We start from the raw sequence: 27,835 nt of genomic DNA on the forward strand, positions 1-27,835 counted from the left end.
GCCACCTACGGTAATAGCTACTTCCCTATAGGGAAATTCGCTAAAATGCAATTATTAAAGCGTATGTTATGGCAAATAAACAATTACAAAATGCAGCATGTGGTTGGTTTACAGCATGGTTTATTGCAGATCCGTCGTTTATGCATATTGGGGTAAACCTAGATTAAAGCGTGTATAGTTGGCGGTATATTTAGGAAAAACTGTGTTATTTAATATATAATACCAATACTCAGGTAGGAAAGGTCTAAATACACTATTTTTGATAAAGTATCTAGATTTTGTAGTAACATACACGTATATTAGCTGTAATTAACAGACACGGACATTTAGAGCCTAGCGTTGTAGAAAATTACACAATTTAATGACATAAAAATTCCACAATATTAGAGCAAAAAAAATATCATTTTACCTCTTTGTTCGAAATATTTTATCACCTATGATTTGCTTAGTTATGGGGCGTTGTAAAGAGAGGACATTTTTACATATTTTTTATTTTATTGTAGGGCAAGCAAAATTAATTTCCTAAAATTTCACTGAAATAAAAAATTGAGGAAAATTTGAAATTTACATCCTAAAACTTTGAAACGACACATGGTAGATCCTAAGATTATTTTAAAATCGGGTCCAATACTAATCTTTGGCATTGTAGATTTGACGAGTAATGAGTTTAGTTGTTTCGTGATCACCGAACAATAAACACTGTCGTCGAAGTAATTAGATGATCAAAGCAACATTACCAATATTATCTAAAGACTGTTTACTATAATTGAACTCATGTAACAATAGATATCAGCCTAAATAGGAGTTGTAGGTGCTATGATTTTAAAGTGTATGGTTTATTAAAGTAAACGTCATGCAACTTAAACACTCACACACACTCAACAACACATCTCTTTTATGAAATCATTGCATACAGTACTTAAAATGTAATTCACTTTACGATATTCAGTTTCAAAATAGAAACTTCTTTAAACAACCAGCCTGTCAATTTTTAATATAATTCATTTTACATAAAGTGTGAAACGATCAACAAAAGCACAACCTTTACCAGCTAGTAAATTCAACAGCATTCAAGTTTTATTGCTGGATTGTTGCCATATCCTGCCACCTGCTGTTACATTTTATACCCTACAATTTGTTGTAGAAAGTAAAGTTTTATCATTGGGTGTTAATATTTTACTGTGTATTTTATCTTGAAAGATTCATATCTCCATTTTGCGAGAAGAGAGACTAAGGATTGTAATAGAAATATGCAGACATGGATATTGGTCAGGAGTTATGTTAATGGTTGCCTATGAACCCATAAAAGATTAAGGCTTGGCTAAGTTACTGTTAATACATTATTTATTTTAGAATAAATTGTTATTTGTAATAAATAAAGAAAGTAAAACTTTCATTTTTGTTATCAAGTAAATAGGAATAAATAAGTTATGCATGGTTAATCATATTAAATACAAAATGAACAGGCAATTTATGTTAAACTCCTAACTTCGGCCTCCTATATGCAAAAATCACAGAGTTGCACAGAAATGAGTAACAATTGGTCCGGGATATAGGAAATCCGTGTAATGTAACACGTAGATTACCTCTATGTGAATTAAAACTTTTTCCATTAAATATAGCAACGAACTTATTTATTAGTTATATGTATACGAATGTAAACGGACGATGCTTTGGCCACTGGATTCTGTAACCTCAACACGAAATACCCCCGCTACAACAAACCTCCAGATTAAGCAAACTTCCATTTCATTGATTGGGTTTTCAGTAAAGTAGCATATTTAATTTATCCCCTATTAAAATAACACTACTTTACCGAGTAGGCCGACGTAGGTTTGCTCGTAGAGGGAAGGTAATAAAAAGATGTTTTTGTGAAATGCAAATACATATTCCAAATTTAATTGAAATATTTTCATAAACAAGCAAACCACTATCGTTCACTTACTACCCATATCTATAAAGTGGAAATTAAAAGTTTTTCGGGAATTTTCTCCTAAACAATCAAGTGCTTGACAGCGATTCAATATATTAAGCTATTTGTTTTTAAGCTCCATTTAAGCTGTTTTGAATTTTGAAAAGAAATTTTATGTTTAAAGGGTAAAAAATGAAAAAAATATGTTTATTATTTAAATTTTAATAGCTCCTATAAACCCTTGTTCCCATAGTCCGATCATACTGGTTTGTGAACTCCTTCAATTAAATCTAGGATTTCATTTTAATACGAAATTTCATTTAAATCGGGATGTTTTGATTATAGTTCTTAAGCATGAATGTTTATTATTTGTATATTGGAACAGATAGTGTTTTTGTTAGGGGACACAAAATAGTAAATCGATCCCGGGTCTAGATCTTACCATGAGATCTACGGCAATAGTAGCTTATGAGAAATTCGTTAAAAGCAAATTTATTTAACTAGTTATTTAACTAGATATTATAAAATAGAAAATGTATTTTATAATATTATTTGAATTTAAAACATTATTACATATTTATATAACATTTACACTTTTTTTGGAGGTTTTAATACCTGTGTTTCTATTCAACGCTGAAACAGTACATAGGTTAATTAATGGAGAGTATCAAAGTCAAAAGAACATTTATTTGCCATTGGCTTTAATCTATTTTGAGGGATGGCAAACCTGCTTTTTCCCATCACTTCTCCAGGTGCTCAAAAGGGAAGATCAGAAGTTTTTGATATTACATGTACTCTTTTCACCTGAAAGAAGAATATTGTATCATGTCATATTGGTAAGGATAGGTGGGTCCCAAAATTTCAGGAAAGATTCAGGAAAATATATTTTTGATCTTCAAGACGGGGTTATAATTATTAGTTGGGATTTTCTAGGGAAGAAATTTGTTTCACCGTCAGCGATTACAGCTTCGCGAGTGACGATAATGATGTCTCCAAGGATCTTGGGGATTCAGTATGTATTACTTATTAGTTTTTGTTTTGTAAATAGTTAGCTGTAACCAAAAGCTATGTCCATACCTACATGTGTTTTACATTGCTGGTAGTTTTTTTTTTATAATCTATGATATAATTGCTTGATGTCCGGGAAAATGGAAGTTAAACACTTTCCTCAGAGATAGAAATGAATTGGTTTTCATTTCCTCGGAAAACTAATTTAACCTGATCCATGTTAGCTTCAAAGAGAATAGGAATATACGATGATGTTACCACACAAGGCTTAAAATCTTAAAACTTACTTAAGATTTACTACTGTTTTAGTACAGTTTAAACTTGTAAATCATTGATATATGTACATAAAAAAATAATAAAAAGAACCTTATTAGCAATAAGTCACTCTGTGATTACGTAAATAAGTTGATTCTCAAACCAATTATGATTTTAATAAACAGTGTCCCCTTATAACAGGCGAAAGAGTAAATTGATTTCTAAATAATTGAAGTAAATAAGCAAATTTTGATATTGTTCTCTAACCAACGTTGTTAAAATACTCGTAATTACACCTGTCTAATGATGACCATTGACCATGATGACCAAGCGGGCTTGGCACCCGCTCTTCACCTTCCGTTATGGACGGGGACTCTATGGAGAGGATTGTAAAGTTCCTTTTCCCGACTCACACACTGCGCCCTTTGCGGGAGTTCGGAAGGGTGGACGACGTACCGCTGTTCAGTCTCGAGGAGTTGGAGGCAGCCGTTCTATCCCTGAAGAACAACAAGGCTCCTGGACCGGATGGGGTACCTGGTGAGGCCCTGAAGAAAGTCTTTTCAATAAATCCACAAATAATCCTTTTGATCACGTACAATGCCTGTCTGGCCTCGGCAGAATGATAGTTTATAGCAGTCCCCTCGGGGAAGTTTCCCTTCTGCTGGAAAACAGCTAGGCTTGTGCTCGTGGGGAAGGGAAAAGGAAACCCAGACCTACCCTCCTCTTACAGACCTCTCTGTATATTGTTAAACGTAAATACGATCATAGACGTAAACAAACAAATTATGGTATTGAACTGTTTGCGTAATATGCATGTCATTGGTTTAGTTAGAAATAATTATTGAAGTTGTGAATAAGAAAAAAATAAGGTAATTTTACCCGGTTTATTATTCCGTTAACTGAGCAAGTATAAATGGTTGATTTTACGGCTCCGTTGATTTTAAATTTTAGTTTCCGTACCAAAAAGCTAGATACTTTTAGATACGTAGTAAATGAATAAATAAAAAAAAACATTTTAAATATTTTAAATAGTGTGTGCAAATACACTATCCACAAACATAAATATATACATTGTCCGACTGTAAGTAAGACTGTTGCAGCACAAGGAGTATCCCTAGAGGCACGGCAGCATTGTGTGAATATTGTATCAGTGCCTGTGATATACGGTTGTGGTCGCACCACGGGGATTTGGCAAGTTACTGTGACGTGATGTGTTTGTGTTGTGTATACAACTGCTGTAATAGTTGTTTTGATTGATTCTGAATCAATTAATTTGGGAATAAATGCGTTTTAATATGTTTGTCTTTGCACAAAATACATTGTCTTAGACCTACATGTGGAATACTCCTACTATTTTCAGATTTTATTGCAAGAGTGTTGTTAGCCTAGTGATTAGTGTCTCGAACTTCGGTGCGGGACGGACGGGTTCAATTCCAAGCACTCCCACAACACATATGGGTCTTGCCAGCTTTCCCTAAAATTGTTTAATTACTTTCTCTGCTGCGATACCCATTGTAAAAATGACTCCGGCGTAGATATAAGGAAAAAACAAGTAAATAGATTAACAGATCTTCACTACATTAATTTCCTTTTTTTAATGTGTCATAAAATAAGGCTTTAAAAGTAATATAATTTCACATAGATTTGAACGAGTTGGGTTTTGATATAGCCTATTTTAGTTAAAAAGTAATAAGAGGGTTATATAGGCTATATAGCAAAAATTATAGTGTACATCCATTTTTTTTTTTTTTTTTTTTTTTACCTTAAATGGCATGTGTTTTTACAATTAAATAATTAAATACGATCATAGCACATGTTGCTGGGGAAAAGGTGTATATTATTTTAAAAATAAAGTGTTAAATGAATGTGTTAAGTTTACTGAGCATATTTAATTAGTAGACCATCATTGTATTTCCTTAAGGTGTATTATATCTCATTGAATAACTATTTATTAATACCATGTAATGCAAAGTTTCTGACTCTCTAGGGGTGTTCACTCTGAAAAAAATAACAATATTATTAGTTTTAACTAATAGTTTATAGACGTAAAACAACCTTGGTATAATTCTTTCCTGATTAACAATTTTGTATAGCAAACATAAAAAAACGCACAGATTTACAATTGGCCTTACTAGGGTATGGGTTTCAAATGAAATGATACCTCCAACAGAACAGTGGGAAGTAAGATAGATGTTTTCGAACAGTAGATCTCCGTTTGTAGAGAATATTTCTCAAACCTTCGTCATTCTTTATCTCTAGAGAGATCCTTTCTTGTACGAAATGACTTGAGGCCCTTTAAATCAAACAAAATTAAACCCAAACATTACATTGATTCTTGTGTAATTTCTTTACTTATACTATTATAGCTTACCAGAAATATATTTTAAAGAAATATAACGTTTAGAATGGAATTTTTCAATTCAATGCTAGTTACTAGAAAGTCTAATGATAATGGTCTTTACATTAGTGTTTATAGACTACTACTATTTGTATCTATTTCTTCTATGGTTGATGGTTCTAATTGTTTGTACATAATTATCGTCTGATTTCTCATCTCGTCAAAACACACACGTGTAAGCTACAAATGCATTTTTTGGTCTAGCTCTATTGTTAGGACTCATTGATTCTTGCAAGTGGGTCATATCCATTTTTATGTTTTAATCTACCACCATTTAGTATTTATTGAGAACAATGACACTTATTAAGTTATATGGTTACATCTACTATATGGTTACTATAAACGGCTGGCAAAGTCCCCGAGAAGTTGAGCCGTTCCCGACTGAATTCAGCCGTGGTCGCTGCGGGGGACTTGTCCCCTTGCCAGTATGGATTCAGGATGGGGCGATCTACCGTTGACGCTGTTGAGGAGGTAAAGGAAACCGTGATGTGAGCTGAAGATTTTAACCACTACTCTCGTAGGGTTGTGCTACTCGTAACTCTCGATGTGCGAAACGCATTTAATTCCGCGAGATGGTGCGATATGCTGGATGCTCTGGAGAACACCTTCCACGTTCCGGCATACCTCATGCGTATCGTAGAGGATTATCTTCGGTTCCGCCTCCTCATGTATGAAACTACAGAGGGCCCACGGACGATGAGTGTCACTTCCGGTGCTGCCCAAGGTTCCATACTCGGCCCAGACCTCTAGAATGTCATGTATGACAGCCTCCTGAGGTCTGAAATGCCTGAGGAAACTACTTTGGTTGGGTACGCAGACGACGTTGCAGTTTTGATAGCTGCACGTAGCGTTGAGCTGGCTCAGCTAAAGCTGAACCGAGTTATGCGTACCATAAACGCATGGATGACAGACCAAGGTCTCTCGCTTGCTTTGAGCAAAACTGAGATCGTGATATTAACAAAAAACGGATTGACACCATCGTGCCGTTGAGGGTAGGGGCCTTCGAAGTTCAGACTGTTCGTTCTGCCAAGTACCTTGGGGTTATAGTGGACAGCAAGCTTAGCTGGCGGGATCAGATTTTCCGTACGGCGGACAAGGCCGCTAGGGTGGTCTCCTCTCTTAGCCGGTTGATGGCCAATATCGGAGGTCCTCGGTCCAGCCGTAGAAGGCTGTTAATGTCTTCTGTCCAGTCCATACTCTTGTACGGTGCTGAGGTGTGGGCAGATGCTCTCAATAAGGAGGTATATAGGATGCGGCTCGCTCGAGTGCAGCGTCAGGCAGCACTAAGAGTTGCATTCGCCTACCGAACAGTGTCCGAACCCGCTGTCCTGGTGGTTGCTGGAGTCATCCCCGTCAACCTTTTGGCGGCGGAGAGAAAGGCAATTTATCAGCGCCGTGGGGAGGACCAGGCACGAACAAAGGAGCGCACCCGCACCTACCAGCTGTGACAGGAGAGCTGGGAACAGGAGACTCGGGGACGCTGGACCAGGCTTACTGATACAGCAAGTCCAACCTTGGGTTAGTCGGCGGTGCGAAGAGGTGGACTTCTACCTCATCCCATTTCTGACGGGTCACGGCTTTTTCTGGTCGTACCTGTTCAGGATGGGCAAAGCCGTGTCACCTGATTGCATATACTGCCCAGGCATTCCCGATGACGTGGGACATACCTTTTTCCACTGCCAGCGTTGGGAAAGGCCCCGCCTGGAGGCTCGACAGTTAGTAGGACTGCTGTCAGTGGACACGGTCATACCGATGATGACGGAGGGTGAGGACAATTGGACCTGTGTGTCTTATTACATCCAGGGTATTCTCCGTGCCAAGGGATTCTCCGCCTTGACCGGGATGCGGTATAGGTCATAAAGAATCTAAATGCCAAAAACGGTGAGAGCCCTTAGGGCTTAGGTCACATGTTGGCCTGACTTGAAGTAATGTGGCAAACAATCCCAGGTCTGTGTCCAACAGAGTAGAGGGGGTTTTTTAGTGAGTAGTTGGTGATAGTTTCAGGGGTCTCACACTACAGGCTGGCTACCTGTGTGCGTAAGAGCATTTTCCCTCTCCTCCCTTAAAAAAAACAAAAAACAAAAAAAAACTATAAAATCCTAGGAATAGCACTGTGTGATTAATGAAATTCCGTATAAACCATCGCAGGAAGTTGCGTGCGTGTTATTTTTGAACGTTACCTAAGGATAACAATAACCGTTGATTTTTATCAAGGAATTGCAAAGTATGTACATTTTAGGAAATTTTATGCACAATAATTTAAAATATTCATATCTCAAACCGTGAGAGATTTATGAATGTTTTCGTATAAAAACAAATACATATGGATAGACCGATAACAGAATGAGATAGGACACATGTAATATTAGATTTCTTTTGTTTCTTTTGACACGACGAATAATGGGACAAAGTTAGTTCATAATAATAGTTGCAGGACAAAGGTGTCCAGTTTAAACTAGGACAAACTCCGGGAATTGGTTTAATGGGTCAAAATGATGGGGAAATCAGGAATAACATTTTCTCCAAAATCGCATCGTGAACCAAAGATACCATTTTATTTATTTTACAAAAAACATTGTTATCTTTGGATTGTTCGGGCTGATGTTTATAAAACTTGTATGTATGTTTAACTTAAAGATATTTATGTTGGAAAAATCATTTAATTAGACCGATTCGAAATTTCAAAATACCGGTCATTTAAATTGGCTTGTGTTACGAATAATTGTCAAGAAAATTAGGATTTAACTTTTTGACAGATGTTTAGCTAAATGTCAAATTTCCCAGCGGCTGCTACATACTAATGTAGCTGCTTCTATACCCTGTACGGCAATGTAAAACATAAAACACAATTCCTCCTAGTTTTTGTACAATAAAAAAAAATCTTCTTTAGAGATCATATGGTGGTTATTTATTCAATTTCACTATAGTCACGTTAGTCAAGGCAAAAATAATTTTAATAGTATACGTATTAAAAGTAGGCATGAATGTAATCAGAATACCAGAATATCCTGTAGTATTATGTATGCAGTAGTATTATGTAGACGTTATGCATGCATAGTGAGTAAACCCCGTTTCAAGTAGTGTTATCGAATGACAGAATATAAAACTGTGTTAAACTCACAACACAGCACAGTAACTCAGCAAATCCCCGTGGTGCGACCACCACCGTATATCACAAGCACTGATACAATATTCACACAATGCTGCCGTGGCTCAGTGGGTCAGCAACACTAGCTACGTTCTCGTACTGCTACATCATCGCTACATACGACAAAACAAGTAAAATAAAATCCATTTAATGATTTAAAGACAAATTATAAAAGTGTTTATGATTTAGGTCTATGGTCATGGTTATCACGACACAATACTTTAAATACGATATTTGTGACAAATCACCATTTCCACACAACCACCAAAGGAAGATCCACATTTTATCTGTATACAAATAAAATGTCGATCTTCCTATTGTAAAGATAGCATGTCACTAGGTGAAAATGCGCTTATCAATTTTTCTCGTATAACATACCAACACAGAGCACAACTCATAGTTTGTTTATATACATTTTTGTTATTTTTCTAATAAATTGTAGCCAAATAAGATTATATGCTTATACATAAACACATTGACAAATCAGTGCTGGAGGTACGCTATAAACATTCAAAAACTATAAGCATAATTGTCAGTTTTGCTGAAAGTACAATTCAAAATCATAATAAAAACTTTAAAACCACTTGGGAAACAAAAGAACCCCATAAAATATACTTTTACGTATTTATATAAAACATTCCAATCTGACAGCTCTCCAAAGCTATCAATACTCAAGAAATTTAATAAAAATACAGTCGTAAAAAGGGGGAATGTTGTTTGTTTGTGACGCTATCGCCGGCTTTCCACAAAGGCGGCCGTCTTCAATCTTTCTTTTGTACGACGTCACTAAATGTAACAGAGTGATTGATCAGTACTCGATAACTGAAGTATCCATCATTAAACAAGATTCTAGATTTATATTCTCAACCGTTCAGTTTTAAGCCCGTTTTTTTACATTACAACCAAAGATTGGTAAAAATCTATATTATAAATTTTACTTTGTTTTATCATTAATTTTGGTTTACCATAGAAAAAATAAATCCTAGTTTTAAACGTGCAAATTTAAATTACCAGGAAATTAAGTTACTTGTAAGAAATCAATTTGAAATTGGTAAACTTACACTTGAACAATTTAAAAAGCAAAGTAGAAAGTGGAGTTAATACTAAAATTTAATAATTTTTAATGAAACAGTTTTTTGCTTACATATTTGTCCACAAAATTTTTTGAATCAAAACTTATAGTATAAAATATACAGTGAAAGCGAACGCTGGTTTTTCATATTACAAAAGCAAGACTATCACGAGTTGGAACGAATTGCTTAAAGGTACTGGTTATGTCTCCTGTGGATTCGCAAGAGCAATCGTAAAACTTACATGTTGCATAAACAAACTGGGCTTTATTTGCACACTCGAATGACTATAAAACATTACATAAATAATGCATGCCGAGACCTCTAACACAGAATTATAGCTAATCAGGTTTTTCTAGGGATCTTGGTATAATGTGTTCGTAATTTAATTTGTAGTAATTTATATTTATATTATATTTAATGATTTCATGATATGAGTCTGACAAATAATTTGCTTTTGGGCAAGGTAAAAGTCGATAAATGATCTATAATACACAGTAACATCGCTTAATATGCCTTGTAGATATTTTTTTACAGATATATATGTTAGATACAGTGTAGATTTTATTTCAGCAAAAGGATTTGAATAAAAATGTGTTAATCGTTCAAAACCCCACAACACCCCGTTCCAGTAACCCCATCCTGCTGGTTCGCAAACTTTGTGAACCCCATGGTTATGACAATCTACAACATTTTGGTTATTTTTCAAGCCAAATTTAATCAAAATCGGGCCAATATTACTATATTTTTCTCATTCACCGCCACACACATACTATATATAAATATACATTTGAACAAATTGTGAGGGACGTCGAAATAATAAAGTAAATCGGCACCAGGTCTAGGTTTTAGCGTGAGATCTACGGTAATAGCTACTTTTCTATAGGGAAATTCGATAGAAAATAGCTATTGATGTTCAAAAAAAAATATAACATTATATTATGACTGTGATTATGGCTTAAGAGTCGAATTGCATTAGTCGACAAACATATGTAAAAAATATACTTTGGTTTTTTTAAATTCTTATTAAATTTTATATAAATCTGGTGTGCTCATCAGACTCACCACTTACGTTATAATCCACATGGTCTAGTGGTCAAACCTCAAAGTGAGTGCATAATTTAACTTATATCAAACTAAAGAAGAAAATACTATCCCCTAACGATATTGAGCTCAACCCTGCCTCGCATCCCTCAGTGGCCCCTGGGACTGACCCAAATACAACAGATTTAAGTGGAAATATATTGAGCAGACACGTGTATCCAATCATGTAATTCTGTACAAAATATATAATAAATTACTGAGAAGTCTATTAACGTATGGAGTTTGGAGATTATAGTAAACTAAAATCATAAATATGATTCTACCATTTGTTTGTAGGTCTGATTGTGACAAAGATTACTGTTAATATTGCACATATTTTTATATGATAAACCTGCAAATCTGTTGAATGTGTCTTTGTATTCTTCATTGAATTTTGAAAATAAAATAAATATGAATGGGTTAGAACAGGTTTTATTTACGATCAATAAGATTTATGCTCATTAGCTGTAATTATTATTAGTATATTTGTCTACAATATGGATAACAATGATGCTAAGAAAATCATATGCAAGAGTTATGATTTTAAAATATTTTATGTATATCAGTTATCTTTTGTACCTGTGTTAGCTACAGCATCCATTATTAAAATGTCACATCATTTTATTAGGTTAACTTTAGATCGATTTGTAGCTACGCTAAGATAAAAGCCTCTCTCTGGTTATTAGTTTAACCTTGTCTGTATAATAAACGTTGTTGAGGATGCTGTTGAGGAAACACTTTGTGGATTTTAAACGATTAAGAGGTTATAAATCTTCACTTTTAGGCGGGCTTAGAACTTTTATCGTGGCAAACATCTGAAATGAAGAAAGTTTCGTCCCCTAACTTTAACATTTTTTGATAATGTGTCCATGTGACGTGTTTATTTATTAGTCAGGTTTTGTCGTCATTATACAACATTTTGCAAATGTATTTTAGTCTATGAGTGTTAGTTGAGAGTGCCTAAATATTTTGTCTGTATGGAAACGTTTGGTACTTAAAAGAAACACAAATAAATACATGTTCGTGTTACGATTATATTATTTAACTTGTGGAATCATGATCTTATAAAATAATTGTCATCACAAATTCACGATTACGTTAGTCTTGATACCATATGTTATACTGATGATGGCTTTGGAATAAAATTCGTCAATCAATTTGAGTCGTAATTCAAAATCTTAATCAGCCAAAATAAGATTTGACTTTGAAAAATTATCATAGACCCCACAACGTGTTAATGGCATTTAATGTATTCTATTGATGTAACTGCGGTTTAAACACAGTTATAGTATTTTTCTCCAATAATTCAAGTGCAACAATGATTCGGGAACAATTGTTCCAAATATTTCGTATGGTGGGGAGGGGGGAGGGGTCCTGAGAGACAAACTTGTATGTAACCTCAGGCGAAGCGTAAACAATACTGACTCTACTCTGTGATGTAACCACTCAAACCAGGCAGCCAGAACTACAAACTGTGTAACTGTGTATTTAGTTATGCCTATTAAAAAAGATCATCAATAGCAATAAATCAATGAGTATACCATAATATAAATTCACGTTATTTTCGGTATTGAACAAAAAATCTTATCGTTACTAAAAATTATAACTTATAACCGATGCAAAAGTAATCTAGATTTTTTGGAATCGACAACTTTTTAATTTAAATTACCCGTTCTTGTGGAAAATTTATCTATGAGGTGTATAATTTTGTATCATTATAAGTAAATAAATATAAACTAATGTGCAAACAAAGATTTTTGACCAAAGATACATTTAGTGTTCTTTCTCGTTTGAAAAAGTAAGTTTTCCTTTTAATTTTTTATAACTTGCAAAAATAAATAGGCTATTATTTAGACATCCTATTTGATAATTATTTAGCCAGGAATAATTTATTAAATATAGTGTCTGTAGTTATTTTTAAATGCCTATAATGGGGGTTTTAAGATTGTAAAATGCAATTATTATTAAAGCGAATGTTATAGCAAATAAACAATTACAAAATGCAGCATGTGGTTGGTTAACAGCATGGTTTATTGCAGATCTGTCGTTTGTGCATATTGGGGTTAAGCTAGATTATAGCGTGTAGAGTTGGTGGTATATTTAGGAAAAACTGTGTTAATTAATATACAATACTAATACTCAGGTAGGAAAGCTCTAAATACACTATTTTGATAAAGTATCTAGATTTTGTAGCAACTTACGCGTCTATTGGCTGTAATTTACAGACACGGACATTTAGGAACTAGCTTTGTAGAAAATAACAAAAAAATTCCACAATATTTGAGCAAAAAAATTAAAAAATCACATCCAAAAACTTTGAAAGAGCACATCTTAAAATCCTAAGATTATTTTTGAATCGGGGATAGTCCAATACTAATCTTTGGCATGGTAGATTTGACGAGTAATTAGTTTAGTTGATTCGCGATCACCAAACAATAAACACTGTCGTCGAAGCAATTTGATGATCAAATCAACATTACCAATATTATCTACTAAAGACTGTTTACTATAATTGAACTCATGTATCAATTACAACATGTATCAATCAGCCTAAATAGGATTTGTATGTCAAGTTACAGTTAAGAGGTTATTTGTTTTAGAATAAATTGTTTTTTGTAATAAATAAAGAAAGTAAAACTTTCATTTTAGTTAGTTGTCAAGTAATTAGTAATAAATAAGTAATGCATGGTTAATCATCTATACTATTATATAAAAATCTAATGGTGTCTGTCTGTATGCGTATTACTAATAGGTGTGAAGTAGTTTTCACACCTATTAGTAATACACATACAGACAGACACCATTAGATTTTTATACAACCACTTAATTTTTTTTTTTTTTTAAACAACCTGGCTTAAATTTTACAAAAATATAGTTACCATACCAAGGACCATTATAGGACTATTCACACTTCAATACTGACCGTGGGCTTTGCCCCTTTGGCTTTAAAAGTTCTGAGGTGAGGATTTTAAAAGTAAATATTGATTGGTCACCATGGCTGCAATGAGAATACTCACAATGTTTACATTTGCTTTGACATTTCAAAACAAACAAGAACTGCCAAATTGCATATTTTACAATTTAAGAATCGGAGATGCAATGAAACATACTGTATTTGCTATTACATTTTTAGTCCTTGATGCTTTGATAATCTTATTACTTTTGTCTGCTGTCTTTAAAGCAAAATTATTTGTTTAAATTTTATTATAGTATATATATAGTTTCTTTAATATTTCAAAAGACTATTGATAAGGCACAACAATATTTCTAAAGTTTATAACAGCTGACTTGGTTTTCTAATGATTTTTATTGTGAGTGAAGAAACTGAAGATGGAAGAATTGGTGATTTAATACGAAGAAGAGTGAAATTAAAAACATGTTCATTTAAATTTAATAATTAGTATTTTTGCAACTTCCAAGTTGAATTTTAAAATGTCAAAAATAAAGAAAAAAGGTATGTAAGTTTAATTAATGGAGATTAAGGTAAATCATTTATGTGAAAGTTTTATTCAAAGATTTGGTCAGTTTTTCTCATATCAGCCTACACAAGATTTAAAATTATTCAAAACCAAAATGGTGGTATCCACTACTTACCAGATTTAAAAGTTATAGCTTAAACGTTTCTATTAAGGCCATGACAGTTGGATTTTGTTTCTAAAAGCGTTGGTGGATGTGTAACTATTATACGCAACAGATGTTAAGATTAAAATGTTTCTATTTTGTGTCCTCTTCCCGTTGCAAAGCACGGGTACAACAGCTAGTATTAAATACAAAATGAACAGGCAATTTATGTTAAACTCCTACCCTCGGCCTCCTATATGCAAAAATCGCAGAGTTGCACAGACATGAGTAACGCCTGGTCCGGGATAAAGGTAATCCGTGTAATGTAACACGTAGATTACCTCTATGTGATTTAAAACTTTTCCATTAAATATAGCAACGAACTTCTTTATTAGTTTTATATATATACGAATTTAAACTGATGATGTTTTGGTCTCTGGATTCTGGAACCTCAACACGAAATACCCCCACCACAACAAACCTGCAGATTAAGCAAACTCCATTTCATTGATTGGGTTTTCACTAAAGTAGCATATTTAATTTATCCCCTATTAAAATAACACTAGTTTATCGAGTAGGCCTACGCAGGTTTGCTCGTAGAGGGAAGGTAATAAAAAGTCGTTTTTGTGAAATGTAAATGCATTTTCCAAATTTGATCAACATATTTTGTTTAACAAGCAAAATACTACAGTACACCATACTAGCCCATATAAACCATTGCTCCCATAGTCCAATTATACTGGTTTGTGAGCTTGGTCCGATAAATATAGGTTTTCATGATATACAAAATACTGTTAAAATCGGAATGTTTTAATTTAAATTCTTATACATAAATGTTTATTATTTATACAGGGTGTCCGGTGATAAGTGTTAAATAAAATTTTGCATTAAACTACATGGTAATGGTGACAGAATGTCGCAAATTTGAGGTTCCCAACTTCAACAGTTAGAGAATAACAAATAAATGAAGATTTTTCAAAAATTATTGTAGTTGTTATGAAAAAGGTTATTTTACTCTGTTAAAAATGCACTTACCGTCAACTTCAATGACATTTTCAGAATCCTCACAAAATTTTAAATAAATATAATACATAATCGTTGGGGTACGTAAAAATATTCTATTTAAAATTCTTCGTTAAACAAATTATTTTTATATCGACGAAAATGTAAATAACATACAGCAATTTATTTCTCGGTTGTTGAGTTCCGGCGAGGTTATCAAATATGACTAAAAACTTCCTTATTTAAAGGGCTTTACAATGGTGTATAATAGTTTTTACCGAATTTCAAATTTCCTAAAGTAATTCGATCATTATTGTGAAAAAACATGGTAGGGCAAAGAAAATCTATTGTGAAGAATAATACATTTAAGTGCAGGCAACAAATAATTTGTATTTATTTCTCGCATGCAACGCTTTGTTTATAACTACCCAGCTAAGAAAAGAAACATAGTAGTAAAATGTGTTTGTGATAAAGTTACGGTAATCGTATAATTTTCATATAAGATTTAAATTATCTCCCGGAATTTCTATTTTGTTGAATGGATTTAGTCAATAGATTCAGGTATTTTACTGATAACAATACTTTATCCAAGCGATAAGAAAACAAAGCGAACCAGTAGTCATATTTTAAAACGATCTATCAGTCACATGTGGACAGTGATCGGTCAACTATGTCTTTTTCGATTCGGGAGTATGTTGAAATGCATTTTATTTATGGTTTGTGTAACGGCAATGCGTCGGCTGCTCAGAGAGAGTACCAGAATCGGTATCCTGATCGCACCACCCCCAGTACTCAGGTGTTTACTAGAGTGCATCAACGTTTGCTGGAAACAGGATCGGTTGAGAAGAAGAAGAAAGAAGTAGGACCTGTGCATGATGTTGCAGCTGAAGAGGGTGTAATTCAGAGAGTTATGGATAATCCTACTACTAGTGTTAGGCAGCTTGCCCTTGAAACTAGTATGTCCCGGTGGAAAGTACATAAAGTGTTGAAGGACAATAACTTCCATCCGTATCATTTTACAAAGGTCCAAGGATTGGAGCCTCGTGACTTCGAATCCAGAAAGGAGTTCTGCCGCTGGCTTCTTCAACGTGATATTGTTGAATATCACTTCCTTAAAAAAATACTATGGACTGACGAATCCCGTTTTACCAGAGAAGGTGTGATAAATATTCACAATATGCATCTTTGGAATAATGAAAATCCAAAAGCCTCCAGAGAAGCTTCTTTTCAAAAAAGGTTTGGGATCAACGTGTGGGCAGGTGTGATTGGAGATCGGTTAATTGGTCCTCATATCTTCGAAGGAAATCTGAACGGTGATTTATATCTAGATTTTCTTCAGCACTCTCTACCTCAGTTGTTGGATGAAATTGATCCTCAACAAAGAGCTGAAATCATATTTCAGCAGGATGGTGCTCCACCACATTTTACTGAAAGTGTTCGGTTGTGGCTATCCCAAAACTACCCGACATGGATTGGACGTGGAGGAAGTGTGACATGGCCTCCTCGATCTCCAGACTTGAGCCCGTTAGATTTTTTTGTTTGGGGTTACATGAAAAGTCTAGTTTACTCAACTGTTGTAAACTCTGAAGTTGAGTTACGGGAGAGAATCTTTGAGGCTGCTGGGAAAGTAAGGGAAAAATTGACGTATGAGGTCACAGTTGGCGCAATCCGCAAAAGAGCTAGGGCCTGCTTGCGGGAAAACGGTGGGCACTTTACACCCAAACTGTGATTTGTGCTTCGGACAAAGTGTGTCATTGATTTGATTAATGGGTTAACTATCATTTCATATTTAAATTGTAGTGTGTATTATGTTTTTTACTAATGTGTTGTGTTTTTTAATTACAAATTTTCCAAAGTCTTAAAAAAAACTCTTTAGTTTGATGGAAGTGTAGTCTGGTCAATCATAAATTATACATACCCTCATCATCAGTGGTCAGCTCATAAAATAGTAAGTAAAATTTTATTATTTTTTACAATATCTGTTTTGGCTTGACCGTGATTTTTCACAATAGTGCGTAGAATTCACCATGGATTTGACAGTAGGTAAATGTTGTTATACATCATTGTAAAGCCCTTTAAATAAGGAATCTTTTAGTCACATTTGATAACCTCTCCGGAACTCAACAACCGAGAAATAAACTGCTGAATGTTATTTACATTTTCGTCGATATAAAAAATAATTTGTTTAACGAAGAATTTTAAATAGCATATTTTTACGTACCCCAACGATTATGTGTTATATTTATTTAAACTTTTGTGAGAATTCTGAAAATGTCATTGAAGTTGACGGTAAGTGCATTTTTAACAGAGTAAAATAACCTTTTTCATAACAACTACAATAATTTTTGAAAAATCTTAATTTATTTGTTATTCTCTAACTGTTGAAGTTGGGAACCTCAAATTTGCGACATTCTGTCACCATTACCATGTAGTTTAATGCAAAATTTTATTTAACACTTATGACCGGACACCCTGTATTTTGGAACGGATAGTGTTTTTGGCCAGGGTACCTCAACACGAAATAGTAAATCGATCCCAGGTCTAGATCTTATAATGAGATCTACGGTGATAGTAGTTTATGAGAAATTCGTTAAAAGTAAATCAGAACCTGGTCATGGTATTAGCTTATTCCCTACATGATAAATTTGCTAATTTAACTATTTCACTGTACATTATAAAATACGAAATACATTTGTAATATTATTTGAATTTTAAAGCATTTTTACATATTTATATAATATTTACACTATTCGTGGGGGTTTTTCAAGACCTATATTTCTCTTCAACGCTGAAACAGTACATAGTTTAATTAATGGAGAGTGTAAATGTCAAAGGAACATTGGTATTCCATTGGGTTTCATCTTTTTTGAGGGATGGCGCCTGTTTTCTCCCATCACTTATGACTATAGGTGCTCAAGAGAGAAGATCAACAGTTCTTGATAATACATGCACTGTTTTCATCTATAGACAATAATATTTGATTATGTTATATTAGTAAGGATAGATGGGTCCCAAAATTTCAAGAAACATTCAGAAAAATATATTTTTGATCTTCAAGACGGGATTATATTTATTAATTTAGGATTTTCCCGGGAAGAAAATTGTTTGGCCTTCAGCAATTACGTCGTAGCGAGTGACGATGATGATGTCTCCGCGGTCATTGGAATAGTCTCCAGTATGTTTTTTACTTATTAGACCCACTATTTTATAGGGCAGATTTTTTCTCATTACTGTTATTTGCAAGAATATTTAGCCACGATTTTCAAAGAAACACTTGCGTGTTGTGAAAAATTCCATCCTTAAATTACTGGGAAAATTTTATAAGGGTTTATTAAAAATAGATTTCATTGTCAAACCATTTTCTTACTGTTTATGTAAAACAACAATAATTATGAACAAAGTCTAGTTTTCTATAAGTATCAGTGGTCGCAGCTGTGTCATTTGGCAATATCAACGATTTACTGAACAAGAACATAAAAAAACATTATCAACAAATAATTGAATTTAAAGAAATAACGGATATAGTTTATAGTTATAGTTTAAAAAACCGACACAAAAGCTGACTTTTATACCCTGAACACAAATCTCCAACATTAGAATCTTCTCCCACTATTCTGGTGTTAAGTTTTATAATAAATAACCTGCGTGATTCGAATAAATCTGCGGCATCCCTCAAATCGTTTGAAAACAGTTATTTAAGTCTTTATGCAATAAATGCTGTTATAAGGTAATTTATTCCACTGACTCTTGTACAGTATTATTTAGATATTTGTTTTGTCAAGATTATTGTTTTGTAATGACACTATTCATGTATATTGTGTACATAATGAATAACGGGTAATTTTATTTGATTGGTTTGATTTGATTTTATACTAGCATGGGCAGGTAATTAATTATTAAGTTATGTCTTGGTTGGCTACTCAGCCAAGTTTATAAAAAAAGGACTTTTTATTATAACCTTGTACTCAGCCACGAGTGGTTCGAATGTATCTTATGATACAAGTTATTTAATAAATAACATTAACTTTAATGTGGAGGACGTTTAATATTACACAAAGACTAGTTCGTCACTAGTATGATCAGCTAACCAGTACTGTATACATATTTTTGGTTTTGTAAATAGCTAACTATAATCAATAGCTATATCCGAACCTATATGTTTATTTTATTGCTGGTAGTAGTTTGTGGTAATCTAAGATAAAATAGCTCAGCATCCGGAAAAATGGAAGCTAATACCTTTCTTCAGAGATAGAAATTAATTGGTTTGCATTTCCTCAGAAAACTATTGTAAGCTGATTGATTACAGTAACCTAATGATCAGCTTTACACACATTAGCAAATCAGCTAGGTTCACACATTTTGGAACAAAAAGGTGAGGTCGTTAGGCAACAGTTCCGCCAGTGTATTTGATTTGTGGACACTTTGCATAAAACTGGTACTTCAAGCTGGGCAGTTTGCCAAGGGCGTGTACACTGTACAGTTATACGGTTATACCAAGCAATCAGCGTGCTCCTGGTCAGTGCCATAGTATAAAAATATTATCATATAGAGTGTATGGAATATTCTCCATCACGTAGTATATTTCATCATTAGGGTGAAAAAAATACTCCTTTCGACCAAAGTTTGAATAAGTGAGGGTTGAAAGGCACTTATTCCCATGTTACTGAGCTACATTTTTAATCAAAAAAATTTTTCATGCAAAATTAATTAACCAAATGAATAAATTCTTACTTGTTTTCAATTTTGCGAATGCAAATAAACAGCGGGTTAGTGATTCAATCAATTCGTCTATAACGATGTTTTGGAAGTAAAATAGCTACTTTAATTCCGCAACGCATGTACTTATTTTAAAAACGACTGTTTTTGCTGCAGTATGACAAACAATTATTTTTGTATGAATCAATAAACCAAAAAATTGTTAGGTATTCTAAATAAAATGTTAACTCACAATCCGTTATATAAAGCTGTCAATGTAATCAGAATGTAGTTTTTTTCCAAACAATCATAAGTGTGCGAAATTATGTTGGGTTTCAGGATGAATTAAACAGTAGGTACCTATAAAGTTGCTTTTGTTGTACAAAAGCATATCCATGTTAGCTTCATAGAGAATAGGAATATACAACGATGTTGCCACACAAGGTTTAAAATCTTAAAACTTTCTTAATATTTACTACTGTTTTAGTACATGTTAAGCTTGTAAATCATTGCTATATGTACTTAAAAAGACATAATAAAAAAAAACCTTTTTAGCAATAAGTCACGCTGTGATTACGTAAATAAGTTGATTTCCAAATCAATTATGATTTTAGTAAACAGTATCCACTCGTAACAAAAACAGGCGAAACAGTAAATTGATTTATAAATAATTGAAGTAAATAAGCAAATCTTGATATTGTTCACCAAACCAATTTATTTATTTATTTATTTATTTTATTTATTTATTTCCAACGGCAGCAGCCAATTTACAAAGACAAGAATAGATGGTAGAATACAGCTGAAAATTGAAATTTATACAATCAGATGAAAAATCTACATAAAGTTACAAAATAGGTATACAAAAATTTGATAATATATAATAAGTTTTCAAAGATATACAAGTTATAAATATCTAAAACATAAAAACAACAAAAAATAAAGATTAACAAAAAACATTATTAACTCAAGGATGGAAACAACTCAAAAAACTTATTTAAATAAAATGTACTTTACATAAAAAAACAACTTAAGTATAGGTAGATATCAACAACTGTAGAATAATAAATTAAAATATAGTATAATAATTAACAAATAACAGTAGAAATTCAATAAATACAACATACAATACAATGATCATGCACTTAACACAGCTTAAAGCTAACTAGGTCTTAATTTCTAGTATTTCACAGAAAGAAGAAGAGAGGAGGCCTGCCGACGAACCTGGTGAAGTCCATCGAAGAACAGGTCACACCCAGACGCAACTTGATTTCCCAGGCGAATAAACCTTGCGAAAGGACTGTTGAAGTCGAAGTTGGTTGAGTGGTATCTTCAACCCAGCAGATCTCGAGATCTTGTGTTTGTAGGAACCCTGAGGTCGATTTCAGCTAGGAGATCTGGACAGAGGTGACGTCACGTCGCAGGGCAAGAGGTGACAAGTTCAGATTGCTGGACAGTTCCTCCACAGGCACATCAAGATAGGCAAAACCCAGCCGGACACCAACCAAGCGAAGAAAACGCCTTTGTAGAGCCTCCAGTCTCGTCCCATTGCCAACAGTGTAAGGCGACTACACGAGACTTGCATATTCCACAAGCTCAAGGGAACAATATAGAGAGCGAAGAGCAGAAGGGTTGTCGATGCCTCTGGACCAACCAATGTTGTTAAAATACTCGTAATTACACCTATCTAATGACGACCATTTGTATTTTACTAGCTGACTGTCTGACGAGGTTATATTGAAATATTTGCACGGATTTCACTTTAATTTTTCAGTTTAAGATTCATTAACATCAATATTACTGAAACGAGATTACGTAAGAGCTAATATAATTAATTAATAAAGTTACATCTTAAAAGTACTGCTGGAATTTATGGTAAGACAATGTTGGTTGGTGTGTTTGGTAGTATCATTACCTTTAAATCAAGATAGCTTAAGAATGGTCAATTGAACAACTATGATGGTATGCACATTACAGAACGTTATAATCCAGTTTGAACAGGCCTATTCTCTAAGCTAGAGATAAAAGCTATGAGCTATAATTATTGTAGTAGAGTCAGAAACAAGCAGCAAGTAAGAAGATTACTTGTAACGACGATAAGACCTTTACAGAGCCATTCCGTTTGCTTATTTGGCTATTTACCATGTACAATACTAGTACCATTTACATTCTATAGTGGGTGAAGTGGAACTATACTACTCGTAGTTGGTTTAAAATATAAAACTATTCAACCACCATTCAAATATAAAACATTATACGGCACTTATACGTTGAATCCAAGTCTTATTATGTATGCATATTAGATGGTTTTACTTTGTATTTTAATGTCATAAAAACACCCTACAGGGCTAATAAAAAATATAGACCCAGTTTCGGGACTTTGTTTCTCGAAAAGTATAAATCGGAAACAAATATTATGTTTTACATCGTTGGAAAGAGATAATTTTAAAATGTTTTTACACTAATTAAAAATGCTCAATGTATGCCCCCTGAGCTGCATAGCAAACATCTAAGTGATAGCTAAATTCGTCCTCCACACCATAGAGCACATCTTGTGTCATAAATTTCTTGAAATTGTCTAAACCGAAACCAGAAACCAACGAGTTATGCTAATTAGTCAATGGTTGATTACCTAATTCGTGGTGAATAGCCTACTGCACTGTAATAGTAGACAAAATCTGTCACACAGAAAGTCTTATGTTGCATGGTAGGCATCTTACTAACAACAGATGGTAAAACAAGAGCTGCCCCATTGTTGCAATACATTTTTTGGCCGTTTACAAAACTATGGTTTAAAGATTTTGGAATTTTATAATGGTGTAAAGTTTATGTCTGTCCGATTTATATTTTTTGAGATACAAAGTCATGAAGTTGGGTCCATAATTTTGAATAGCCCTGCACATTAAAAATACTTGTTGATTGTTGTTTTTGCACAATTGTTTATGCTCTTTGTCGTCTCGAGAATGATTTTTTTTGCAGCTATATTTAATTCTTTGGTAATTGATAACCTGCATTATAATTGGTTGAGGTTATTTAATTACTTTTGCTAATATGAAGGGAATGGGTTAAAATAAGTCACAAGTAAGTTGATGAAAAATGTATTTTTAAATTTATACAAACTTGAAATGCATATCGAATTCGATTGTATTACAATTCAGTACAATTATTAACAAAATATAAAAATATACTATAGAACAAAACAAATATATACATAACACTTGCTGTTAGATAATGGTATAGTTGTAGATAGAGCGTTTATTTTTTTACCACCGGCGTATGAAGTTGAATGCACAAAACACACAACCAATCTTCATGATCCTAATTCGAAAATATGTTAAATTACTAAACCGAAAAAAGTATTGTCCTTACGTCAGTATATTTATATAAGCTGAAATCTTTAATTCGCCCACATAATTGAGAGTATAGTAAATAATTTCGTACTGGAGACAAGCAAAGTTAACTCTTTACTACCAAGCCATTTTCATTGAAATACTCTTACAGTTATCATTCTAACTATTGGACGGCACTATAGCAATACGCAACCTATGATAAACTAATAGTTAAGTAATGACTCCAAGTAATCCTAATTAAACTGAGAAGATGTACTTTTAATAGAAGAGGCTCTAAATAAATAGTTAGGTTAGTTATAAGGTAGGCCTAAAATTGAATATGTGAATTTAATTATTGTTTATAACGGGTGAACAAATATTTTCGCCGTGCACAAAGGGCAATGCCGTGGTAATTAGGATAGAATGATATTTTTGGTCTATTTTAATAAGCCTACTTTATTTGGCAATAACAATAGTTACATAATTTGTCTAAGGGTATATAATACTGTTTGTTTCATAATTTTATTAAATAATAGTCTTTACAGTCGTGATGTATCGATTTCGCTAGGCATTTGGCGCTTTTAAATTATTGAGCAAAATACAAGATTTCTATGTATTAAAGAGCGTATTTTACAACCGTTGAATGGTTCATCGCTAGAAACCTCAAGAAGGGCTAATATTAAAAGTCAAAATGTTACTAAATGTATCACAGTCGGGGGTGGCTAGAGAATCTCACTGGTGGTCCAGGGTCGCTCGTGGGGTCAGAGGTGTGTAGACAATCTGGAGGTCTCGGGACGGAGGCGGATGACGGTGGCGGGCACCCCCAGCATGCTATCGTCGGCGGCGGCGGGGGCAGACGGGGGCGGCGTGGGGGCGGCGCCCATGCGGCGAGGCAGTGTCGCGGCCTGACACTGGAACGTGACTCTGCGGGGTTGTCTCGGTGGTGGAAACTCCGATAGTTCCACGGTACGAGGGAAGGCGGGCTGTGGAAACGAACTCACTATAGTGGTGTGAAAGGTTCAAACAAAATATAATTTAATAAAACCCCCATATTTGAATCTTTGGTATGGGTCTGAATTAAAGATCAACTCTTGCCATACTTTATAGTATACTTAAGAAATCATTTTACAAAAAACTAAAGTATTATCATTCAAAAAGTCCCTACACACGAATTGCATATGATATTTAAATAAATATTAACTTTTTTTGCAAAGAAACTTTATGGGCCTGCGTTAGATAAACATTTGTTTCCTACATATGATTATTTCCTAATATCCATTTACGCAAATAAAAGTTATAAGCGGTCATCAAACCAGTTCAAAAACGAGTCATTGCTTAATGACATTTAATATTATTTTCTTTTCTCTCTAATACAATTAGCTATCAGTGGCGAAATAGTATAATTGATTAGATGTTGTTGTTTGTCCGGCCTTGTTCATTGGCTTGAGTCTAGTATATAATCTCTTCAACATATTTCGTGCAGAATTCATACTGCAAAAATAATATATTTTTCACGTGGGATTAATATGAAAAACAGATTTTAAAAATGCCATTTTAAATGGAATTACTAAGTAGAGGATGTTTTTTTAATCTCATATGTTATTAGAGACATTTTTATGAAATTTTATCCCTTGTCAATTGGTGGTCCTAGCTTTGTCTTTTAACATTGGCTTCTAAGATACATACCAGCACTAAGTGTTGAAATATTCCCTAAATCAGTCTAGTCAGCTCAGCCTGAACCTGGTACCGACTCAATTAACAAATAAATGACAATAATTCATTATGAACTCTAGAAACCCTGAATAAAGCTAATATTCTAATTATTCAACAAGATATTTTAGCTCATTAGGTAAAATACTCACCTTGATAGGACTGCTGTTTTCACTATCAGGACTAAAATAGAAACTTAATTTGCTTTTTTGGAACATAGATTCTTCTGATTCCGTGAAATCTGAAATAAAGTAAATATTTAATCATAAAGTATCAAATAAGATGAACAGATACTTTAATGTTATAACTTTTGCTTTCAATGGTAGTTTATATTTTTTTGAAAAAGTACGCTAACATGGTTAGTTTTAAACATATTCAACAACGGAACATAATCCTTACCCTCTAATACAAAATGTTATAACTAGTATGTTGCTTTAATATTAATATGACAAAGAGTTATCTTATTCAAATTCTATTCTATTTATTTGTTCGTAACAAAAGAAATTCAATAGTAGACATATCGTCAAAGGAGTGATACTTAACGAACTACAGCATTTAACTATCATCAGTACACAGGTTGCTGTATTGTCACAGCTATGATTTTCCAGACATATATTCTACAGAACCAATGAAACACTTAGGTTTAAGATTGATAATCCAAAGATTTAGATATATAAAACTTTAGTGTTTTAAACTCGTATTCAAGATTTTGAATATTGTAATAGATTATGTCCCAGAGTACAGACTTGCATTGGCTACAAGTTGATTGGCATTTTACAAGGTGTTGTTCCTGCAAGGTTAGCTTAAATGGTTGGTCGTTTTGCTTGAGATCATAAACTGACCTTCCTTTTGGGGAATAATGTCAGGATTCTTGTCCAGACTGTCCACGCTGTCACTGGAGTGGCTGGTGCGAGAGTTGGTTTGGAGTGTCTTCTTGTCCACGAGGGCCACCCTCCGTAGTCTGATGACGACCGAGATGGCAATGATAATACACAACAGCGTCAACACAGCGCCAGCCAACACGCCCAGCATAGGAGTCACATGCATCATCCCTGGAGAGATCACTGAAACACGTCATCATCTACCGTCACGTAACCAATGAGCTTAATATTTAATCCTTAAAACAACCCATGCCTTGTTATAGAGTTACTTTGACCCTTATACAGGACTTTCTGAAAAAAAAACACACACACATTTATGAATAAATTTAATAGGTCAAAATAAAACAAAAAACACGAATTATTTTTTTTTATTCCTATTCAGCAGAATATCCGCCATTTTTTTTCTTTTTTTAATTTATATATGAAAAATATTTAAGGTATGTTTGAAAATTATGTATAAAGTTGTAGTTATGTAATACGTTATAATCTATTTAAAGAAAACTTATAAAAAAAAAGTTTAAATTTTTTTTAAATGGTAGCTAGTTTGATTTTCATAGCTTGATTAATTTTAAAAACTGCTTATTATATGAAATTTTTCTTAGAAAGTTTTTATTTAGCATTTGAAACCCCTTTTCTAACAACACTAAATTTAAAAATCTCGAATTATTTAGAGTGTTGATAGTTGATTAAATTACATCGAATTATAGATAACTGAATATCAACATTTTAGTTGTACACGCCCTGCAAAATAAAGCGAAGCATTCAGGGTTCACCTAAATTAGTGCCCAAAGTCGTAATGCATCGGCTGGTCATTATTAAAATCTTTTAGAACTTGGTATAGTTTTATGAAAAGTTTTAAATGGTAAATTAATATGTTCTTGGCAATTTTTCATAAAATATATTTTTCTAGGTAATTTTAACTAAACATTTAATGACCACCATACAAATTTATTTTTTGTATTTTATTTTTTGTAATAGAAATGTTACACCAAAATTAAGGATATTGGTAACAGTTTTTGGGATTTTAATTTTAAACAAAAAAAATTGTGGATATCTTGATAACGAGGCATTTTTGAAATGAATGTTATTCTTGACGTTCGTTTTATTTAAATCCTTTAAGCCTATTCTAATTTTTTTTTGTACTTACATAGGTACACCATGTATATTGAATAATGTATACATAGAAGCCAATTATGCTTCTATTAAATTTAAATCAATGATGTTTTAAATAATATAATTACTCTCGCTTTTCATCTAGTGTGCACTTATATAATTTTCTTTAAACTTAGTTAGGAGGTTGTGATCCTAATAAAACTTCAACTATCCAAAAACAAAATTAAAAATTGCTTTGGATGTACCTGAACGACGGGCCGCAGAACGCAGAGTGTAAGCATGGAGCAAATGTGGTCTGCTTCTGCCTTTGTTGTTGACAGAATACAGTACCAAGTCGAGCTCTAGGCCGGAGGGGAGTCCGGTCACGAGAAACGCCGGACTTCGAGATGACACGTTGTTGACGAGAGTCTGGTCTAGACCGTCGTAGATCTCCATGACAAACAGCTGGGGCAGACCTCCGTCGTAGCCTGGGTCACACTCTACCTCCAGCATCTCTGCCGTCTGGTTGGCGATAGTACAGTTGCCCAGAGGATCTGGTCTGCCTGCTGTAACACAGGATACCATATACTACTGGATCAGTATGTTGTCAGAACCATAGCCAAACAAATGTAGATCAATTTAAAAATGTGTAATTATTAACCTAATCATGAACCATAGGTACGTTGTTTTTAGT

At 33.5% G+C, this 27,835-nt stretch overlaps 1 protein-coding gene across 1 annotated transcript in view; it reads right to left on the reverse strand.

The window, feature by feature from the left end:
* Window positions 1-23,970: 23,970 nt before the first annotated feature.
* Window positions 23,971-27,835, reverse strand: part of LOC129001165 (nephrin-like) — a 56,292-nt gene continuing 52,427 nt past the window's right edge. Inside the window, exons 12-15 of the mRNA XM_054428381.1 lie at window positions 27,408-27,707; window positions 26,011-26,232; window positions 25,321-25,409; window positions 23,971-24,441 (exon numbers count right to left, since the gene is read on the reverse strand). Of these exons, the coding sequence (XP_054284356.1) occupies window positions 24,220-24,441; window positions 25,321-25,409; window positions 26,011-26,232; window positions 27,408-27,707 (833 nt within the window). The 3' untranslated portion in view covers window positions 23,971-24,219. The remainder of the gene's footprint in view (window positions 24,442-25,320; window positions 25,410-26,010; window positions 26,233-27,407; window positions 27,708-27,835) is intronic.

This window comes from Macrosteles quadrilineatus, unplaced genomic scaffold (genome assembly GCF_028750875.1).
Source record: "Macrosteles quadrilineatus isolate MER2022 unplaced genomic scaffold, UCM_ALF_1.0 Scaffold_1__1_contigs__length_201487025, whole genome shotgun sequence".
NCBI lineage: Eukaryota > Metazoa > Arthropoda > Insecta > Hemiptera > Cicadellidae > Macrosteles > Macrosteles quadrilineatus.